General features: G+C 31.9%; 4 protein-coding genes across 4 annotated transcripts; 2 read left to right on the top strand and 2 right to left on the bottom strand.

Moving 5' to 3' along the window:
• The first annotated feature begins 252 nt into the window (after positions 1-252).
• On the top strand, positions 253-2487 carry LOC129870284 (peroxidase 27-like). Its single transcript, XM_055945011.1, has 4 exons — positions 253-516; positions 925-1113; positions 1323-1488; positions 1974-2487. The coding sequence occupies exons 1-4, from the start codon at positions 304-306 to the stop codon at positions 2378-2380; spliced, it is 975 nt and encodes a 324-aa protein (XP_055800986.1). The 5' UTR covers positions 253-303; the 3' UTR covers positions 2381-2487.
• Positions 2488-2841: 354 nt separating this feature from the next.
• On the bottom strand, positions 2842-4555 carry LOC129871011 (peroxidase 27-like). The gene is made up of 4 exons (XM_055945874.1): positions 4348-4555; positions 3880-4068; positions 3524-3689; positions 2842-3421 (listed from the first exon to the last, which is right to left on the bottom strand). Exons 1-4 carry the CDS (start codon positions 4552-4554, stop codon positions 3015-3017), a joined length of 969 nt encoding a protein of 322 aa, XP_055801849.1. The 5' UTR covers position 4555; the 3' UTR covers positions 2842-3014.
• Positions 4556-9998: 5443 nt separating this feature from the next.
• On the top strand, positions 9999-11711 carry LOC129871047 (peroxidase 27-like). Its single transcript, XM_055945912.1, has 4 exons — positions 9999-10205; positions 10485-10673; positions 10864-11029; positions 11132-11711. The coding sequence occupies exons 1-4, from the start codon at positions 9999-10001 to the stop codon at positions 11536-11538; spliced, it is 969 nt and encodes a 322-aa protein (XP_055801887.1). The 3' UTR covers positions 11539-11711.
• Positions 11712-12065: 354 nt separating this feature from the next.
• LOC129871029 (peroxidase 27-like) lies at positions 12066-14314 on the bottom strand. Its single transcript, XM_055945895.1, has 4 exons — positions 14036-14314; positions 13440-13628; positions 13065-13230; positions 12066-12579 (listed from the first exon to the last, which is right to left on the bottom strand). Exons 1-4 carry the CDS (start codon positions 14246-14248, stop codon positions 12173-12175), a joined length of 975 nt encoding a protein of 324 aa, XP_055801870.1. The 5' UTR covers positions 14249-14314; the 3' UTR covers positions 12066-12172.
• Between the last annotated feature and the right edge of the window lie 8779 nt (positions 14315-23093).

Below are 23093 nucleotides of genomic sequence, written 5' to 3'. Positions count from 1 at the left end.
GATGTAATTAGCTCTTAACATTGTGGAATTTGTGTAATCCCTACTATTTTTATTTACTTATCAAACACTAAGAAATAAGCAAAAAAAACTCACTTATTTTCTATGAAAACATATTTCTTCATACCAAACACACCCTAAAATTAATACCAGCTTACATAATCAAAGAAGTGATATGTCACCAAATATCCTTCCAATTTAAAAGGACATGTATTTGTGCCCCTAATCATCACTTCAAACAATCAAGTTAAGAAAGCTTAATTAATTTCTTCATCTTTTTGCCAGCCCTTTTTTTTATAAAAAAAAATGGCTACTCTAAAGTTTCTTTCTATTTTCATAATTTATTTTGCAATTTCATTGGGATTTGTTAATTCACAAGGCTTTGAAGTAGGGTACTACAAGAAAACATGTCCAAATATTGAAGAAATTGTGAAAAAGGCTGTTGTTGAATATGTTTCTCTTGATCCAACTCTGGCTGCTCCTTTGTTGAGAATGCACTTTCATGATTGTTTTGTTAGGGTAAGCAAAAATATTTACTATAATATAAATTTATAGAGTAATTTATATATAGGTTTTTATTTATACAATCATTTGAATTTAATTTATATACACCGACAATGTACTAAAATTTTCATTATAAAGTCATGCACCAACTCTTTATAAAATCTGAGATTTGTAATCTTGATAATAAGCTAGTTACTACCTTTTGCAATAAGTAAAAGTGATTAGAGTCAACAATAGCCATATGTCGCGGTCACAAACAAGTTGAAGCCAACTTTATATTCCTCACTAGTATTAGAAGTTCTCTATATTTTCTACGAGCATATAAAGGCGATATGATAGTATAGAAAATTTCTTTAACTATGTATTTAACTGTGAATTATTTTCCTTAAATTAATTTCTATACATAATTATTGTTTTTTGCAGGGATGTGATGGTTCAGTGTTACTTAATTCTACTAAAAGTAATCAAGCTGAGAAAGATGCAATTGCTAACCTAAGTCTAAGAGGATTCCAAGTGATTGATGCTGCTAAATCTGCTTTAGAAAAACAGTGCCCTGGTGTTGTGTCCTGTGCTTATATTTTAGCCTTAGTAGCTCGTGATGCTGTTTCACTGGTAATTAATAATTATTAATTATCTTCTCGTTTCGATATATTTGTCTGGTTTTGATTTGACATGAATTTTAAGAAAATAAAAAAATTTGTTAAAGAGACGTTTTTTTTAAAAAAAGAAAAGAGACGTTTTTTTAAAAAAAAACAAACAAAAAATAAAAGTAAGACAAATAAATTGAACATATTAATTATGATTATTATTTTTTTGGGCAGATTAATGGACCAACATGGCAAGTACAACTGGGAAGAAGAGATGGGAGAGTTTCAATTCTGTCAGAAGCCACAACAAAATTGCCTACTCCTTTTGATAATTTCACTACTCTAAAAACAACATTTGGTGCATTGGGCCTAAATGTCAAAGACCTTGTTGTTTTTTCAGGTAAAATTTATAATTTTATTTCAAGACATTATCAACAAATTCTAATTTTGGTCCTCGTGAAATCCAGTATGAAGAACATTTAAACGTTAACTAATTGAGATATACAACCTTGATTTCTCTCCATTGTGAAATATTCACAAAAGTACCGAACTATAATCCTTGTGTTATGTTAAGTTTGTACCGTTACTGATCAGGGGTGGATGTATCATTATAGCTACGATTCAATCGAACCTATAACTTAAAAAAATATAACAGATTCAATGTTAAAAATCTTAAAAGATTGAACTCATAGAGTTTAAATCTTGAATTCAACTTTGTTATTGATCTATCTCTAAGTGTTAATAAATTGAAGGTTATACATGCTTAGTCATGCGTATCACAAGGATCAAAACTAGAATTTATTAATAACCGAAGGACCAAACATGCTTCTAATCTTATATACTTTACATAATTTTTTGTCCTAATTTATTTCATATCATATGTAGGTGGACACACAATTGGTGTATCACATTGCTTTTCGTTTGGTAGCCGTATATACAATTTTACTGGCAGAGGTGATACGGACCCAAACATGGACCAAAAATATATAGCCCAATTGAAGACCAAATGTAAGCCCAATGATGTGACCACCACAGTTGAAATGGACCCTGGAAGTTTCAAAACATTTGACACTGATTATTATACTTTGGTTAGCAAAAGAAGAGGCCTTTTTGTATCTGATGCAACACTTCTTACAAATACTCAAACAAGAACTTATGTTTTGACACAATTAAGTTCTAGTGGATCAACTTTTTTTAAGGATTTTGGGGTGTCAATGGTGAATATGGGAAAAATTGGAGTCCTTACTGGTAAATCGGGCGAAATTAGAAAAAAATGTGCTTTTATAAACTAAGAGGAATAATTTTGTGAAGTTATTTTTCTTGCAAGATTTCAGTCATTTTTGTATCGATTTTTTTCTGTTCTTCTTTCGGATTTTAATTAGTTCGTGAAAAATGTATCTTGTGGTGTGGTAAACGAACGTACCTTTAATGTATTTTAATTAAGCTTGTTAAGCATGCAATTAATAAAAATGATGTTTCGATTCTACTAGCATTCATGTGTTGGTCTATGAATTTTTTGGTGAGATGACTTTCGGTCAATTTTTTTGCGAACCCTTTATGGGAACCTTTGTAAGTATCCGGGGAGCAGTACGTATAGTCTCGCCATAATTCACGGCATATTTATAGCATTTAGGGCCACTCAAGCAAAATTAATAGATTTTCTCATTTTTTTTCGTATGCGTTAGCCCATTGTGGACTTATAATATTAAAAGAAAAAAAGTTAAACAAAATGAGAACGTGTGCTAGTAAAAACAAAACAATATTTTTTTTATTTATTATATGCTTGAAGAACCAAATTAAATTCTTACAATATACAATCAGAACTGGAAAAGATTATTCACCATAAAGATCCCATAGAACATAAAACAATTCAAAATTATTAAAACCTTGCAAGAAAAAAAAATAGCTTATCAAATTAAGTTTCTCTTAGTTTCTGAAGGCACAATGTTTTCGAATTTCCCCTGCTTTCCCAGTAAGGACACCAATTTGTCCCATTTTGACCATCGATTCACCAAAATCCTTAAAGAAAGTTGATCCATGAGGATTTAATTGAGACAACACATAATTTTTCGTTTGAGTATCTGTAAGAAGAGCTGCGTCAGACGCGAATAACCCTCTTCTTTTGGTAACCATAGTGTAATAATCAGTGTCGAAACTCTTGAAACTTCCAGGGTCCATTTCAACAATTGTGGTCACATCTCCAGGCTTACATTTTATCTTCAAATGATTAATGTAGTTTTGGTCCATGTTTGGGTCCATGTCACCTTTTCCACTGAAATTATACAAACGGCTTGAAAAGGAAAAACAATGTGACATCCCAATTGTGTGTCCTCCTATGTAGGAAAAAAGAAGACAAATTAAGGTTTCGCTTTAATTCTGATTTACTCTCTCAGTTTCAACTTATGTGTCTTAGTTTGACAAGATACGGAGTTTACCTGATAGAACAACAAGGTCTTTGACATTTAGGCCCAATGCACCAAATGTTGTTTTGAGAGTAGTGAAATTATCAAAAGGAGTTGGTAGATTCTTTGAGGCCTCTGAGAGAATTGAGACTCTTCCATCTCTTCTTCCTAAGGGGACTGACCATGTTGGTCCATTTATCTGAAACAACACATAATATATGTATATGTTCAAAGAAAAATTACAATTGAAATGCTAAATATATGTCTATGACTTGTTATACTCAAAATAAAATGAGAGGTTTATAAGAAAATATGACATTCTATTTTGATCAGATTAAAAAGGAAACTAATATGACACATAAATTGAGACAGACAGAGTAATTAGTTACCAGTGAAACAGCGTCACGGGCAGCTAAGGCTAAAATGTCAGAGCAAGATACAATGCCAGGGCACTCTTTCTCTAAAGCATATTTAGCAGCATCTATCACTTGGAAACCTCTTAGGCTTTGATTAGGAATTGCATCTTTCTCTGCTTTATTTCCTTTTGTTGAATTTAGTAGCACTGAACCATCACATCCCTACAACAACAAAAAGAAAAAATAATTAATTGCATAATATATTATGTATTAGTCAAAAAGATATTTTTAACATGATGTGAAATTATCTGTTATGAAACAAGCGTGTACAGTCTTCTTCAAAAGACCTTGCCTATTTAGAATATCCTCACACCTTATATATATATCGCTTCTCAATCTTTTCAACTATCAATATAAGACTTTGTTCGCATACTCAACAATTCTATGTGAAAAAAATCAAAATAATTAAAAAATAAGGCGTTAAATCACTTGCTTACTTACCCTAACAAAACAATCATGAAAATGCATTCTCAACAAAGGGGCAGCCAAAGTTGGAGCAAGAGAAATGTAGTGCTTTGTTGTCTCTTTTACAATTGCCTCCACATTTGGACATGTTTTCTTGTAGAATTCTACTTCCACACCATAACAATTATTAATAACCAGAAAAAGTTGAACAGTGAGAAACGAAAGAAATTTTAATGTTGCCATTATATTATTTTTGTGAAGAAATTGAAATGTTGAAGATGATTGATGATTGGAGGACACAAATTCATGCCCTTTAAATAGGAAGAAATTATGATATCTCAATCCTTTGATTTATTAAAATGATAGAGTTGGTACTGGAAAGTTGATTTTAATATTTAGCAGTTGGTACATTCTAAACTAAGCAGCTTTTTTTAATGTTAGTTCTTGTTGGGAATATATATTGTAGTATTTCGATCGTAAATATCAGTTTATGAAGTTTTCTTAGCAGAAACGAATTTATGACAATCACATGAAAGTCAAAAATTCTCACAAAATAATGAATTTTCTTAGTTCACAGTCTAGATATCCTCTAGAAAATGTGAAGGGGCTAACGGGCATATAGAAAATGGACTCACCAGAAAATTAGAAAGAACAGGAAAAAAAAAAGGGAAAAGACAAGAAAGAGCTTTAATTAATAAATTATCATTGTGTGGTTGATTTGTTAATCAAATCTCTCTATCAAGTTCTATCCATTCAAGAATACTCTACGTACTGGGAGGTTGATAGCTAGTAAAGACGTAATTTATCTGTGTAATAATTTTGGTTAAAATTAAAGGTGTTGTTTTTTCGGAATATACAAAGAAAATGTAGTTATTTGAAATAGAATATAGGTATTTTTTTTTATGACTTTGGACAATTCTATCACTCGATCATACTTGTTTTTTGATGAAATATTTTACTCGTTTTTATTATACTTTTCAACTATAATTTTGTACTTTAAAAACTGACGGAATCCCTCTAGTACGGTCTACATCACACTTTTTGGGGTGTGGTCCTTTTCTAGACCTCGAAAGTAGCCATTGCTTATCTAGTTCACTTATACTGAATCTTACGGAGTCTGCTCATGAACAACATGATTCGGATCATAGAAAAGATCCCCTTTAAGCGAACCAACCTATCCTATGTATAGGGCTTACATGGCGATTGGAATAAAGAGTCACATTTGATTGTGAATTCTCATGTGGCAGACATATATCTACACAGACTAATCAATAGTTCAAGTCACACACCTCCATATGTCTACATCACGTTCCTTGAGATGCATCCCTTCCCCGGACACACAAAGTGAGATATTTTATGCATCAAACTGTCTTTTTTTCTATAAAAAAATAACAACTTATTTTAGGCATTATAACAACTCATAGTTTCAGCTCATTGTATCCTTTGAAGAGCTGATTAGATGCATTATTCTACATTTCTATTCTAACAACTCTAAACTATATCCATGATTCAATATATACACTACCTAAACTACTTATTCTATATTTTCAAGTATTTAATTACTATGTTGTTGACTTCATCTATATTAGTTATAGTCATAATCTTATAATTCCAACTTTTAACTCATACGAGTTGTATTTCCTTATGACTGCTCTAATACTAGACGTACAACTCATATACGTATAACCGATGCATGCAGGATTCTAGCAACGTACCCCTTAGCATGTTCAAAACTAGACATTTGGAGCAGTATAAAAAGTTAGTAAGGGTTCAACATTATTAGAGACAGGTCTAGCTCGAATATCATTTTGAAAAGAAAATGGACATTAGATGTTATATTATCCTGAAAATTAGCTCGAGTGAGGAGGATTATCCAAAATCATATAAGAAAAGTACAACTCATACATTTTAATCGATGTGAGATTCTAATAGAACGAAAATTTGTAATATTACAAATATTTTGACCATATTCTAATTAAATATTGAAGAGTAGAGGAGAGTGTATAAAAACAATGATATTAATGATATACATGTATATGATTAGCATTATAGTTTGCAGGAGACCAATAAGGGAGTGGGTTGTAGATTCCCCTAATGCATGCATTTGACATCAATAAACTTAGAGAAAAAAATCAGCACTACCTATACCAAATTGATTTGCAATTTAATATATTAGTAAGTTGAGTTTGGTATATGTGGTTGCAAAGTAATAATATGATAGTATCATTTCAATAAGAAGGTATGGTTGCTCAGCTCAGGTGGTAAGCATTTTTCATCTGTAATTTTAAGTTCGTGGATTTGAACTTTGAATAATCAAGAAAACTAAATAAATGGAAACTTCTTGGGAGGGATAAGAAGAAAAAGTAGTCTCATTCCCACAAGCAATCAATCCCATTTAACTGTTTCGATATATTGAGTCTGATCATCGCCACTATAAAACTGTCGAAAGGATGAAAATATGCTTTTATGTCTATTGGAGAAAAATATTTATATAACACCCAAAAATTTTCCAATCCTTATAAGAAAGCCAATATTTCATTGATTCACTGATGTGAGATATTCTATTCATCATAATACACATCGCTATAAAACCAGAATTTAGTGTTAATAAACTTTTTTTCTGTTTTGTCATTTTATTTTTGATTTACTATGTTCAATATCCGGTATCAGCTTTATTAGGACTCGATTAATCAAGCTTTGTGCCACGAAGTCCCATTTAAAATATAAAAATGTTCTCTTCCAAAAACTACTCCAATTTCTCTATTTTGACATGATAATTAAAATGGGAAAAGCACACATATTACCGTATTGGACAAAAAAAGTAAATTAATTACCCGCTTATAGCCCATCCTTAATTAATTAGCCCAATAATTATTTCCTAACGTATAGAAAATGGACTCACCGGAAAATTAGAAAGAACAGGAAAACAAAAAGGGAAAAGACAAGAAAGAGCTTTAATTAATAAATTATCATTGTGTGGTTGATTTGTTAATTAAATCTCTCTATCAAGTGCTATCCATGCAAGAATACTCTACGTACTGGGTGGTTGTTGGCCAGTAAAGAGGTAATTTATTTAGGTAATAATCTTGGTTAAAATTAAAGGTGTTGTTTTTTCGGAATATACAAAGAAAATGTAGTTATTTGAAATAGAGTATAGGTATTTTTTTTATGACTTTGGACAATTCTATCACTTGATTATATATGTTTTTGATGAAGTATTTTCCTCATTTTTATTATATTCTTCAACTGCAATTTTACATTTTAAAAACTAACGGAATTCCTCTAGTATTGTCTGTACATCACACTCCTTGGAGTGCGGTCCTTTTCTGGACCCCGAAAGTAGTAATTTCTTATCTAGTTCACTTATAGTGAATCTTATGGAGCCTGCTCATGGAAAACATGATTTGGATTATAGAAAAGATCCCCTTTAAGAGAACTAGCCTATCCTATGTATAGGGCTTACATGGCGATTGGAACAAAGAAACACATTTAATTGTGAATTCTCACGGCATATATCTACACAGACTAATCAATAGTTCAAGTCATACACTCCTTGAAATGCATCCCTCCTCCGGACACCACAGAGTGAGATATTTTATGCATCAAACTGTCTTTTTTAAAAAACCAACAACTTATTTTAGGCATTATAACAACCCATAGTTTCAGCTCATTGTATCCTTTGAAGAGCTGATTAGATGCATTATTCTACATTTCTATGCTAACAACTCTAAACTCTATCCATGATTCCATTTATACACTACCTAAACTACTTATTCTACATTTTCAAGTATTTAATTACTATGTCGTTGACTTCATCTATATTAATTATAGTCATAATCTTATAATTAATTCCAACTTTTAACTCATACGAGTTGTATTTCCTTATGACTGCTATAATAGTAGACGTACAACTCGTATACGCATAACTGCATTCATGATTCTAGCAACGTACCCTTAGCACGTTCAAAATTAGACATTTGAAGCAGTATAAGTTAATGAGGGTTCAACATTATTAGGGACAGGTCTAGCTCGGATATCATTTTGAAAAAAAAAATGGACATTAGATGTTATATTACCTTAAAAATTAGCTCAAGTAAGGAGGATTATCTGAAATTATATAAGAAAAGTACAATTCATACATAAAAATCGATGTGAGATTCTAATAGTACAAAAAATTGTAATATTACAAATATTTTGACCATATTCTAATTTAATATTGAAGAGTGGAGGAGAGTGCATAAAAATAATGATATTAATGATATACATGTATATGATTAGCATTATATTTGTCAGGAGACCAACAAGGGAGTGGGTTGTAGATTCCCCTAATGCGTTTGACATCAATAAACTTAGAGAAAAAATCAACACTACCTATAACAAATTGATTTTCAATTTAATATTAGTAAGTTTAGTTTGGTGTATGCGGTTGCAAAGTAATAATATGATAAGGTATCATTTAAAGTTGTAGTTTCGAATCATCAAGAAAATTAAATAAATGGAAATTCCTAAAAAGGGATAAGATAAAGAAATAGTCTCATTCCCACAAGCCCTCAATTCCATTTAACTGTTTCGATATGTTGAGTCTGATCATCACCACTATAAAACTGTCTAAAGGGAAAAATATGCTTTTATGTCTACTGAGAAAAAATATTTACATCACGTAGCTCAATAAGAAAATATTTATATACAACATTATATTCGTTTAGTCCATATTAGGCCATCATAATACGTCAAATTAGGCCTTAAATCTAACTCACAGTCAAAAGTTAGTTCAAAGAAAGATAATTGTCCAATCCTTATTAGAAAGTCAAGATTTCATTCATTCACCGATGCGTCATGTGAGATATTCCATTCATCATAATACACATCGCTATAAAATCAGAATTTTGTATTAATGAACCTTTTATCTGTTTTGTTATTATTTTTTTAATTTAGTATACTCAATATCTGGTATCAGCTTTATTAGGACTCGATTAATCAAATTTTGTGCCACAAAATCCCATTTAAAAAATATTTTAAAAATGTTTTCTTTCAAAAACGACTCCAATTTCTCTATTTTGACATGATAATTAAAATGGGAAAAGTACACTTATTACCGTATTGGACACAAAAAGCAAACTTATTACCCGCCCATAGCCCATCGTTAATTAACTCACTTTATATCATGTCGGACCAAAGTAATTACCTGCGTTCCTCCTTTCTAGCCTAGGCCCAATTCGCCTTTATGATACCTTCACAGTATATATATATTATGATGATATTATTTAGTATTTGTGCAAGACTCCCTGAATGACTGGTTGTTCCTCAAAAGAAAAGACTTCGATTATCGGCAATGGCAATTTAATACACTAAATTAAAATAAGAAATAATCTCAGCATATCTAAGTAAACATAATTAATTATTACATTACTAATACATCCTATTCAGTAGTACTTGATATTCCTCTTATTCTTATTTTTATATTGTTAACAAGAACATTAAGAATTGCTTAGTTAAGATGGTGCAACTGCTAAATAATAAAATCAACTTACCATTATATGCCATGCCTGTCCTTTTAAGAAATCAAAGAATTGATATGCATCACCATCTACTTAATTCCTATTTAAAGTCCATGAATTTATGTTCTTCAATCATCCCTTTCAAGCAAATAAGAACATAGAGATTTAGTTGAGGAAAAAAATAAATCAATGGCAACATTAAAATTTCTTTCATTTCTCATTCTTCAACTTTTTCTGGTTACTAATAATTGTTATGGTGTGGAAGTAGAATTCTACAAGAAAACATGTCCAAATGTGGAGGCAATTGTAAAAGAGACAACAAAGCACTACATTTCTCTTGCTCCAACTTTGGCTGCCCCTTTGTTGAGAATGCATTTTCATGATTGTTTTGTTAGGGTGAGTAAGCAAGTGATTTAACGCCTTATTTTTTATTTTTTTTGATTTATTTCACGTAGAATTGTTGAGTATGCGAACAAAGTCTTATATTGATAGTTGAAAAGATTGAAAAGCGATATATATATAAGGTGTGAGGATATTCTAAATAGGCAAGGTCTTTTGAAGAAGACTGTACACGCTTGTTTCATAACAAATAATTTCACATCATGTTAAAAATATCTTTTTGACTAATACATAATATATTATGCAATTAATTATTTTTTCTTTTTGTTGTTGTAGGGATGTGATGGTTCAGTGCTACTAAATTCAACAAAAGGAAATAAAGCAGAGAAAGATGCAATTCCTAATCAAAGCCTAAGAGGTTTCCAAGTGATAGATGCTGCTAAATATGCTTTAGAGAAAGAGTGCCCTGGCATTGTATCTTGCTCTGACATTTTAGCCTTAGCTGCCCGTGACGCTGTTTCACTGGTAACTAATTACTCTGTCTGTCTCAATTTATGTGTCATATTAGTTTCCTTTTTAATCTGATCAAAATAGAATGTCATATTTTCTTATAAACCTCTCATTTTATTTTGAGTATAACAAGTCATAGACATATATTTAGCATTTCAATTGTAATTTTTCTTTGAACATATACATATATTATGTGTTGTTTCAGATAAATGGACCAACATGGTCAGTCCCCTTAGGAAGAAGAGATGGAAGAGTCTCAATTCTCTCAGAGGCCTCAAAGAATCTACCAACTCCTTTTGATAATTTCACTACTCTCAAAACAACATTTGGTGCATTGGGCCTAAATGTCAAAGACCTTGTTGTTCTATCAGGTAAACTCCGTATCTTGTCAAACTAAGACACATAAGTTGAAACTGAGAGAGTAAATCAGAATTAAAGCGAAACCTTAATTTGTCTTCTTTTTTCCTACATAGGAGGACACACAATTGGGATGTCACATTGTTTTTCCTTTTCAAGCCGTTTGTATAATTTCAGTGGAAAAGGTGACATGGACCCAAACATGGACCAAAACTACATTAATCATTTGAAGATAAAATGTAAGCCTGGAGATGTGACCACAATTGTTGAAATGGACCCTGGAAGTTTCAAGAGTTTCGACACTGATTATTACACTATGGTTACCAAAAGAAGAGGGTTATTCGCGTCTGACGCAGCTCTTCTTACAGATACTCAAACGAAAAATTATGTGTTGTCTCAATTAAATCCTCATGGATCAACTTTCTTTAAGGATTTTGGTGAATCGATGGTCAAAATGGGACAAATTGGTGTCCTTACTGGGAAAGCAGGGGAAATTCGAAAACATTGTGCCTTCAGAAACTAAGAGAAACTTAATTTGATAAGCTATTTTTTTTTCTTGCAAGGTTTTAATAATTTTGAATTGTTTTATGTTCTATGGGATCTTTATGGTGAATAATCTTTTCCAGTTCTGATTGTATATTGTAAGAATTTAATTTGGTTCTTCAAGCATATAATAAATAAAAAAAATATTGTTTTGTTTTTACTAGCACACGTTCTCATTTTGTTTAACTTTTTTTCTTTTAATATTATAAGTCCACAATGGGCTAACGCATACGAAAAAAAATGAGAAAATCTATTAATTTTGCTTGAGTGGCCCTAAATGCTATAAATATGCCGTGAATTATGGCGAGACTATACGTACTGCTCCCCGGATACTTACAAAGGTTCCCATAAAGGGTTCGCAAAAAAATTGACCGAAAGTCATCTCACCAAAAAATTCATAGACCAACACATGAATGCTAGTAGAATCGAAACATCATTTTTATTAATTGCATGCTTAACAAGCTTAATTAAAATACATTAAAGGTACGTTCGTTTACCACACCACAAGATACATTTTTCACGAACTAATTAAAATCCGAAAGAAGAACAGAAAAAAATCGATACAAAAATGACTGAAATCTTGCAAGAAAAATAACTTCACAAAATTATTCCTCTTAGTTTATAAAAGCACATTTTTTTCTAATTTCGCCCGATTTACCAGTAAGGACTCCAATTTTTCCCATATTCACCATTGACACCCCAAAATCCTTAAAAAAAGTTGATCCACTAGAACTTAATTGTGTCAAAACATAAGTTCTTGTTTGAGTATTTGTAAGAAGTGTTGCATCAGATACAAAAAGGCCTCTTCTTTTGCTAACCAAAGTATAATAATCAGTGTCAAATGTTTTGAAACTTCCAGGGTCCATTTCAACTGTGGTGGTCACATCATTGGGCTTACATTTGGTCTTCAATTGGGCTATATATTTTTGGTCCATGTTTGGGTCCGTATCACCTCTGCCAGTAAAATTGTATATACGGCTACCAAACGAAAAGCAATGTGATACACCAATTGTGTGTCCACCTACATATGATATGAAATAAATTAGGACAAAAAATTATGTAAAGTATATAAGATTAGAAGCATGTTTGGTCCTTCGGTTATTAATAAATTCTAGTTTTGATCCTTGTGATACGCATGACTAAGCATGTATAACCTTCAATTTATTAACACTTAGAGATAGATCAATAACAAAGTTGAATTCAAGATTTAAACTCTATGAGTTCAATCTTTTAAGATTTTTAACATTGAATCTGTTATATTTTTTTAAGTTATAGGTTCGATTGAATCGTAGCTATAATGATACATCCACCCCTGATCAGTAACGGTACAAACTTAACATAACACAAGGATTATAGTTCGGTACTTTTGTGAATATTTCACAATGGAGAGAAATCAAGGTTGTATATCTCAATTAGTTAACGTTTAAATGTTCTTCATACTGGATTTCACGAGGACCAAAATTAGAATTTGTTGATAATGTCTTGAAATAAAATTATAAATTTTACCTGAAAAAACAACAAGGTCTTTGACATTTAGGCCCAATGCACCAAATGTTGTTTTTAGAGTAGTGAAATTATCAAAAGGAGTAGGCAATTTTGTTGTGGCTTCTGACAGAATTGAAACTCTCCCATCTCTTCTTCCCAGTTGTACTTGCCATGTTGGTCCATTAATCTGCCCAAAAAAATAATAATCATAATTAATATGTTCAATTTATTTGTCTTACTTTTATTTTTTGTTTGTTTTTTTTTAAAAAAACGTCTCTTTTCTTTTTTTAAAAAAAACGTCTCTTTAACAAATTTTTTTATTTTCTTAAAATTCATGTCAAATCAAAACCAGACAAATATATCGAAACGAGAAGATAATTAATAATTATTAATTACCAGTGAAACAGCATCACGAGCTACTAAGGCTAAAATATCAGCACAGGACACAACACCAGGGCACTGTTTTTCTAAAGCAGATTTAGCAGCATCAATCACTTGGAATCCTCTTAGACTTAGGTTAGCAATTGCATCTTTCTCAGCTTGATTACTTTTAGTAGAATTAAGTAACACTGAACCATCACATCCCTGCAAAAAACAATAATTATGTATAGAAATTAATTTAAGGAAAATAATTCACAGTTAAATACATAGTTAAAGAAATTTTCTATACTATCATATCGCCTTTATATGCTCGTAGAAAATATAGAGAACTTCTAATACTAGTGAGGAATATAAAGTTGGCTTCAACTTGTTTGTGACCGCGACATATGGCTATTGTTGACTCTAATCACTTTTACTTATTGCAAAAGGTAGTAACTAGCTTATTATCAAGATTACAAATCTCAGATTTTATAAAGAGTTGGTGCATGGCTTTATAATGAAAATTTTCAGTCCATTGTCGGTGTATATAAATTAAATTCAAATGATTGTATAAATAAAAAACTATATATATTACTCTATAAATTTATATTATAGTAAATATTTTTGCTTACCCTAACAAAACAATCATGAAAGTGCATTCTCAACAAAGGAGCAGCCAGAGTTGGATCAAGAGAAACATATTCAACAACAGCCTTTTTCACAATTTCTTCAATATTTGGACATGTTTTCTTGTAGTACCCTACTTCAAAGCCTTGTGAATTAACAAATCCCAATGAAATTGCAAAATAAATTATGAAAATAGAAAGAAACTTTAGAGTAGCCATTTTTTTTTATAAAAAAAAAGGGGGCTGGCAAAAAGATGAAGAAATTAATTAAGCTTTCTTAACTTGATTGTTTGAAGTGATGATTAGGGGCACAAATACATGTCCTTTTAAATTGGAAGGATATTTGGTGACATATCACTTCTTTGATTATGTAAGCTGGTATTAATTTTATGGTGTGTTTGTTATGAAGAAATATGTTTTCATAGAAAATAAGTGAGTTTTTTTTGCTTATTTCTTAGTGTTTGATAAGTAAATAAAAATAGTAGGGATTACACAAATTCCATAATGTTAAGAGTTAATTACATAATATTCCTGCTCTTTTTCAAATTGCAAAAAACTCTTAAATTTGGTGGAATCCAGATACATCCCAAAACGTCCTCATACATTGGCTCTCCATTTCGGATACATCCCAATACATCACATCTCGATTTGGGATACATCACATACGTCCCGAAACATCACTTGAAGTGATGTTTTGATCGATACATCGCGTAAAGTGATGTATCCGGGAATAGGAGAGAGTAGAGATTTTTGTAATTTTTTTAAATGATAGAAAATTTTAGAGAATATGGTAAAATGAGTTGTGTATTTAGAAAAAAAATTCATAAAAATATTATCTCAAAATTATGTATATGTAATCTAGCATAACACTATGGAGTGGGGAGTAGGTGTTCAGGGGCGGCAATTGGTGGGATGGTCACACTACAACAAATAAAGAATTTTCATTGTGATAATAATATAATTGATGCTATATTATATTTCCCAGTAATATAATATGGATATGTATAACCAACACTCTTTTGTTGCAGTGCAATCAAGCCATCAAGGTGTGGGGGTTGGATTCGTTGGGTGGATGGGAAAGAGACAATGAACATGGAACGTTCTTTATGAACTTGTTTATCCTATTTTCATTAGAAAATCATTTTCCTCATTTATAAGAAACTTATTTTTCTAAAAAATGATGAATATCTTGACCAATCAAACATGAAAAAATTAAAAAATATTTTTTGATCCATACCAGGCACACCCAACATTAAAATTGAGTTTTATATTTGGCAGTTAGCACCTCCCAATGCGTAGCAATTTTTAATGCAACTGTTGTTAATATATGCAAAATGGACTGCCAAACACAACCCTCAACAAAAACAAAAGAGGACTAAGCTTTCCTATGAAATAAATGTGGTTATTTTTTAAATAAATTTGATGCTGATCAGAGGCACAGTAAAAGAATTTAATTTATGGATTCTAAATCATGATTTGTTTTGCTTAGTGGTTTTTGAATATGTAATTTGTACTTATTAAATAATTTTTAACACAAATTAAATTGGAATTTGAGCTAAAATTATTAAACTAACTTTGCGCCGCTCCGCTTCTACTTACTACAAAAAATAGTAATTTAGAATTAGCTATAAATTTTATCGCTAAATTACTTGTAGCTAACATATATTTTAAGCAATCGCTAATCTTTTACTAAATAAGTTTAGCAGCCGATTTTATCATTTAGCTATAAAAAATATGTAAATCTTATTTTTAAGTGTGTAAGTTAAAGTTATATTGTTGATCTATTTTGGTGTTGGAATGAAAACAAATCGGAGGGTTATTAACTTGACGACATGTTGCTTGGGCTGAGATGAGATAGATCAAGATGGACTAATTAACATATGAATTATTGTCCAATAATTCGTTCAATTCTTATTTTTATTTATTTATTTATTTTAGGGAAAACTACACAAAATGAACCCTTTAAACAAATTATTTATCACTCCATATCCTGCCCCTAAATAATTCCTTTATGTACCTCTTCGCCCAAATTAATTAATTACCCCCTGTACCCCCTTTAGTCTAGCCCCAATTCACGTTTATGATACCATCACAATATATATATGCTATGATGGTATCATTCAACACTTGTGATGGTATCATGTCAGTATATGATATATATTTGAAGGATGATCATTGGTGAATGATACCATGCTAGTATTTGAATATATTGTTATGATATCATTAAGGAATGAGTAGTTTTGTGAATAAATAAATAAATGAAACCTTAGTGCTACCACAACAATATATTCACATACTTCGATGGTATCATACATGATCTGAGGAGTGTTACTGATTATATGAAGCAATCATTAATGATATCATGCCAGTATATAATGGTATCATGGAGATGTCGCTGAAGTATTGAAGTAGACATTAATGATACCATGACAATATATAGATATACTGTGGTAATATCATTACAGACTGAAGCAACCTCAATGATACTATGTTAGTATATTGATACCGCGATGGTATCATGATCGCGAGTCACGTGCTTTAGAGGGTATAAATTGTAAAGGGATATTTGTTTGTAATTATTTTGCTTTTATGAGGTATGGACTTAGTTTTTTCATTTATTTAATTGGGGGATAGAGAAGGGGATTACAATGTGGGGAATCGAACCATATCAATGAGTAAAAGTTTACGTTGCCAACTAACCGAGCTACTAAGATTTTTCGTGATTCTTATTAAGTTTTAACTTTTTTATTAATTTATTTAACTACCTAATACAACATGTTTTTTAACTTTTATATATATGTGCCGGCACTAGGAAAATAAAATTCTTTTTCAAGTCCTCTTCTTTGGAACAGTGACAAATATTTATTATTTTGGTGAATTTGGTAGTAATATAAATTCAAAGGTCATTTTTAAAAAACAAATTGAAATATAAATAAGAAAGAAATGGGTATTATGCATGTTTTATAAGCTTAATTAATATTCAGCCAATCTAATTTCAGGTTTCGTAGAGTTGACCTTCGTCTCATTAGGAATCTGCAACCGTCCCATCGTTCTCTATGCAAAAATAACTACTTTTCTAGATAAGATTAACGGGTATATTTTATCATTTTTAGACCCTATTTGCTATTTTAAAAAAATAATGAAATTAGCTATGAACTTCGTCACTAATTCTTCGTTCGCTTGTCGCTGACAGAAATTTGTTGCTAAATAAAATTAGCAAAATTTATTATTATTTAGCTATAAAATTTGTTCATTGCTACATCCTATTTTTTTAACAGTGATTCTGAAATTACCATGTATATATAAGTTGTGTTGATTGATTCACAAAACCAACTTGCTGTTGGACAGTCTCTTCAGCTTATAATTATTAATTTCACACATGGAAAAAACAAGTTAAACAACTTGAGTACTTTAATATGAGAACACTTGAGGCTTCATTTGTTTTGTGTTTGCAATAAATTTTCTCCGATACAGAAAATTAATAATTTGCAATTACAAAATACTTTAGTTGTCAAGATCGTGAGCGCGATTTTGAATATAGAATAGTTTGGACTTTTTTCGCGATATATTTGATTGCCGAGTAGGTTTTGAGGAATGCATTTTTTTATGGTGTCTTGTATAGGGATTATGTATCCCTTCATATAAGCATGAACTAGGGTTTAAATAGAGTAGCCTCTGAAAAATTAGGAATGGGTGGGTTTGTTAATTAATTTAGGTTATTTAAAATGTGATCAATAGATAGTCATCACATGTTCAAAGATTTTATTAAATTTATTTAAATGAGTGGCTGTTAAAAAATTGATCAATATTGGGCCCAAAAGTGGATGTCAAGGGTATATTTGAGCTAATAGTTTGGTGGAGGGTAGTTTTGAACCATTTTCAATAGTTCGAGGGTATTTTAGAGCTTTTTCATTTTAAAAATAAAAATTCAATTAAGTAAATATAGATATGTTAACAAAAAGGGTAAATATGCAACATTTGTTAAAAATTTCCATCTGATTGTATAATATACTCGTTGTGAAACTCAACAAATTAAAATTTGCATCAGAAAGTCCATTCTAAGAATACAAAGTTCCCAACCTAGGACGATTTCATTTTCATAACTCGAATTCAAGACTTCTAGTTAAGAATAAAACAATATTCATGTTAGGAGGAGGAAGCACAACAACTAAAGTTTGATATGATAATAAATAATGAAACTAAATTGGACACGAGAATTTTACGTGGAAATCCCTCAAACAGATAGAGGGGGAAAAACCACGGGTAGAAGGATTTTACTATGATAATATGGGAGTACATTGCTCTCAAATACAGGGAGAAAACAACAATAAATACTTCTCTCTTGTAAAAGGAATAACTCACTAAAGAGGACACTCAAGACTACAATATTTATCTTGGTGTATAACTCTCTTTGTGTTCTTACTCTTTTGGATTGTATTTTTGTGGGATAATCTAAATGAGGGCAAGAGGCACTCTATTTATAGAAAACTGGAAACGCGTAAAATACGCGTTTTCGTGTAAAATACGCATTTTCTTGTCAAAAGTTGCTAAAAAAGGCAACAATTTTTGAAACGCGTAAAATACGCATTTTCTTTTGGACGGTGCATATGCACCTCCCTTTTTGACTTTCTTGCATTCTCCCACTTGAAGATTTAATTGAAAATTAATTAAATCTTCACACCATCCTTTCTACCCAATTACTGCAATGTTACGTGTTTGCTAGGCCAATAGAAGATCAATACCATATAAACTTGTTACTGTTGATCGGCTTCGTAAATACTGCCTTCTTCACCTTCTCACGAAAAAAGTGACACTGAACTCGTATGTGCTTTGTCCTTGAATGAAATGCCGGTTTCTTTGCAAGATGCAAAGCGCTCTGACTGTCACAAAACAGAGCAAACTTCTCTTGTTTGTGCCTGAGCTCCTCCAGTAACATCTGCATCCATATTGCCTCTTTGCTAGCTTGTGTAGTTGTTACATATTTTGCTTCCGTCGTAGATGTAGACACGATAGACTGCAGTTTTGAAACTCAGCTTATAGCTCCTCCAGCAAGAGTAAACACATAACCTGTGGTGGACTTGCTTTTATCAAGATCACCTGCATAATCTGAATCAATATAACTTTTAACAGTAAAGTCTGATCCTCCATAACACATTGTAACATCTGAGGTACTTTTGATATATCTCAGGATCCTCTTAACAGTATTCCAATGCTCTCTACTAGGATTAGACATGTATCGACTAACCACTTCCACTGCTTGTGCAATGTCAGGTCTTGTACATACCATGGCGAACATTAAACTTTCCACTGCTGATGCATACGGTATTCAAGACATCTCCATCCTCTCTACTTCATTTCTAGGACTCATACTTGAGGATAACTTGATATTAATAGGAAGTGGGGTAGAAATTGACTTACAGTCTTGCATCTTGAAGCGTCGGAAGATTTTCTTCAAGTAGTTCTCTTAAGAAAGCCAAATCTTCCTATTATATCTGTCTCCGTGAATTTGCATTCCTAGAATCTTGTTTGTTGGTCCCAAGTCCTTCATATCAAACTCCCTAGACAACTGTGCCTTTAAATTTGTGAGACGATTTTTGTTGGGGCCTGCTACCGACATGTCATCAACATATAATAACAAAATAATAAAATCGTCATCACCAAATCTCTTGTAATAAACACAAGGATCTGAACTATGTCTGTTGTATACAAAACTTATAATGAAGGAATCAAATCTCTTATACCAACACCTCTGCGCCTGTTTGAGACCGTATAGAGATTTGTTCAACCTGTAAACCAAGTTCTCTTTTACCTGTTCTTCAAAACCTTCTGGTTGGAGCATTTAAATTTCTTCTTCAAGCTCTCCATGAAGAAATGTTATTTTGGCATCTAACTGCTCCGAGTAAAAGTCAAATGTAGCACACATTGCTAGGACCACTTAAATTGTTATGAGTCAAACCATCGGAAAAAATATCTGATTGAAGTTTATACCTTCTTTCTGAGCGAATCCTTTTACCACCAACCTTGCACGATACTTCTCTACTTGATCATTACCATTGCGTTTGATCTTGTAGATCCATTTGTTTTCAATAGCCTTCCTTGTGGTAATTGAACAAGATCCTATGTTTTATTTTTAGGAAGAGCTTCAATTTCTTCTAGCATTGTTGCCATCCACAGAGATGATTCTTGGCATTTCATAGCCTCGTGAATAATTGAAGGCTCTCCATCCTCTGTTAATAGACAGTATGCAATATTGTCATCCATAGAATAATCTGAATGCCAAACGGGTTCTCTTTTCTTCCTAGTTGACCGTCGAACTTGTGGAGTTTCGATCTCAGCTTGCTCTTGTTCTTCGTGCTCTGGTGCTGCTTTAGAAAAAATTGAAACTTCTTCTATTTCTTCAATTTCAAGTATAGTAGTCTCTGAAATTTCTTTGAAAGTGCTACCTTGTTTTGCTTGTATCTTATTTTCAACAAATACAACATTCCTGCTAATTACCACCTTGATGGCAGTGGGATCCCACAAGCGATACCTTTTGACTCCATCAGCATATCCTAAGAAAATGTATTTTCTGAATTTTGGATCCAACTTTGATTTTTCTTGGGTGTTGTACACAACATAAGTAGGACTTCCGAATATATGTAAGCAAGAATAATCAGTTGGTTATCATGTACACATCTCCATTGGCGTTTTTAGATCAATTGCAGTTAATGGTGACCGATTAATCACATAATAGATGATTTTGACTACTTCTGCCCATAATGGTTTTTCCAATTCTGTAGTTGCCAACATAGCTCTTGTCCGTTCCAACAAGGTTCTGTTCATCCGCTTTGTTACTCCATTTTATTATGGAGTATATGCTACTATAAACTGCCTTTTAATACCTTCTTGTTTACAGAAGTTATCAAATTCATCAGCAGTGTATTCTCCTTCATTATCTGTCCTCAAACACTTGATCTTTTTCTCAGATTCAAGTTTCAACCATGCTTTGAACTCTTTGAAAATCGAAAAAATATCTGTCTTTCTCTTGATTGGATATATCCAACTTCTCCTGGAGTAATTGCCGATAAATGACACAAAATATTTTGTTCCTCTTAGGGACTCCACCGGTGTTTGCCAGATATCAGAGTGGACCATATCTAATATTTTCTTTCTTTTAGCAGATAAACTGCTAAACTTCAATCTATGTTGCTTACTGATAACACAATACTCATAAAAGGGTAGTGAAACCTTTTTGATCCCTGAAAGAATCTTTTGCTCAGCAAGAATCTTCAAACCTCATTTTGACATATGGTCAAGTTTACGATGCCACATCATCGTTGATTCTTCAAATGAACTTGCTGACGCGGTTGATGCTTCTCCTTCTTGGTGTGTTTCACCTTTAAGAACATATAGATTTGTAGCAAGTTTTTCTGCGTTTATCACTACAAGCGCTACTTTTGATTTTTTCATAATTCCACCATGAGTCTTATATGAGCATCCATTAGTATCTAATTGTCCAAAGACAATCGATTCTTCTTCAAGTCTTTTACATGTCGTACCTTCTGATGGTGCGTATCGTGCCATCATACATCTTTATTTTGATGGACCCAAAACCAATAACATCCAAAGCATGATCGTCTTCCATGAACACAGATCCTCCTGAAATAGGGTTATATTGATAGAGCCATTCTCTCCGGGAAGTCATGTGTCATGTTGCTCCTGTGTCCAAGATTCAGACATCAGTGAAATATTTTCTGCCTTCATTATTTGATATTGCTTTATTATATAAAATATCACCATCATCCGAGGTACTTGCAATATTTTCTTGAGCATTTGATGACTCAGGGTGTTCACTCTTCTTCTTGAACCAACAATCTTTCTTGATATGCCCTTTCTTGCCACAGTTGTGACCCTTAATATTCTTCTTACTTCTTGATTTAGATCTACCATGATTGTGACTCCCACTAGGGCCACGTTCCATTGGTTTTCCTCTCACCATTGTCAAAACTTCAGCTTGCTGCGAATTTGCTTGTCTATCTTTCTTATTTTTGCGTTAATTTTCTTCTTCTAAGATAGCGACTACAATTTATATCTAAAACTAGACTGTCTGTATTGTTCGTCAGGTTGATGATGAGTTGATCATACGAGTCAGGCAGACTTTGAAGTAGAAGCCCCGCACGTTCAGTCCCCTCTATTTTGCAGCCCATTATTATAAGCTGCGAAAATAGAGTATTCAAAGTATTGATTTGTTCAGTAACCGACATGAACTCTTCCATTCGAAGAGTATACAATCTTCTTTTTAAGAAAATTTTATTATGCAAAGACTTGACCTCGTACAATCTCATAAGAGTATTTTATATTTCCTTTGCCGTCTGTTTTTCAGCCATACTAGACAACACTTGATCAGCTAGTGTCAAGTGTAGATCAGCAACTGCGTTGCTATCTATGTCGTTCCACTTGCTGTCATCAGTAAAGTCTGTGGGTCTGCCTTCAATTGCAACTAAGCAATTGTTTTTTCTCAATATCGCTCTTATTTTCAATTTTCATAATGAGAAATTAGTCCTATTGAATTTCTCAACGTCAAACTTCATTGTACTTAACATTATTTTTTGCTTCACACCCTTCTAGATTGTTTTTGAATATTTTTGCGAACAATCATGACAAACTGTACCGTCACCAAAATTTACTATTCACGTAAATAGTACTTTTCACAGAATTTTATTATTCACAAAAAATTACTATTCACAGATAGTACCTTCGCATAAAACAAACTGAATAAGCGAGGGCTATGATACCACTATTCGAAGGAGGAAGCATTACAACTAAAGTTTGATATGATAATAAATTATGAAAATAAATTAGACATGAGAATTTTACATGGAAACCCCTCAAACAAATAGAGGGAAAAAACCACGGGGTAGAAGATTTTGCTATGATAATGTGAGAGTACACTGCTCTCAAATACAAGGAAAAAACAACAATAAACACTTCTCTCTTGTAAAAGGAATAACTCAATAAAGAGGATACTCAAGACTACAATATTTATCTTGGTGTATCACTCTTTTTGTATTCTTACTCTTTTGGA

Source organism: Solanum dulcamara, chromosome 10, assembly GCF_947179165.1.
Source record: "Solanum dulcamara chromosome 10, daSolDulc1.2, whole genome shotgun sequence".
Lineage (NCBI taxonomy): Eukaryota > Viridiplantae > Streptophyta > Magnoliopsida > Solanales > Solanaceae > Solanum > Solanum dulcamara.
Note: the sequence above shows the minus strand (reverse complement) of the source record. Positions and strands in the feature narration are given on the sequence as shown.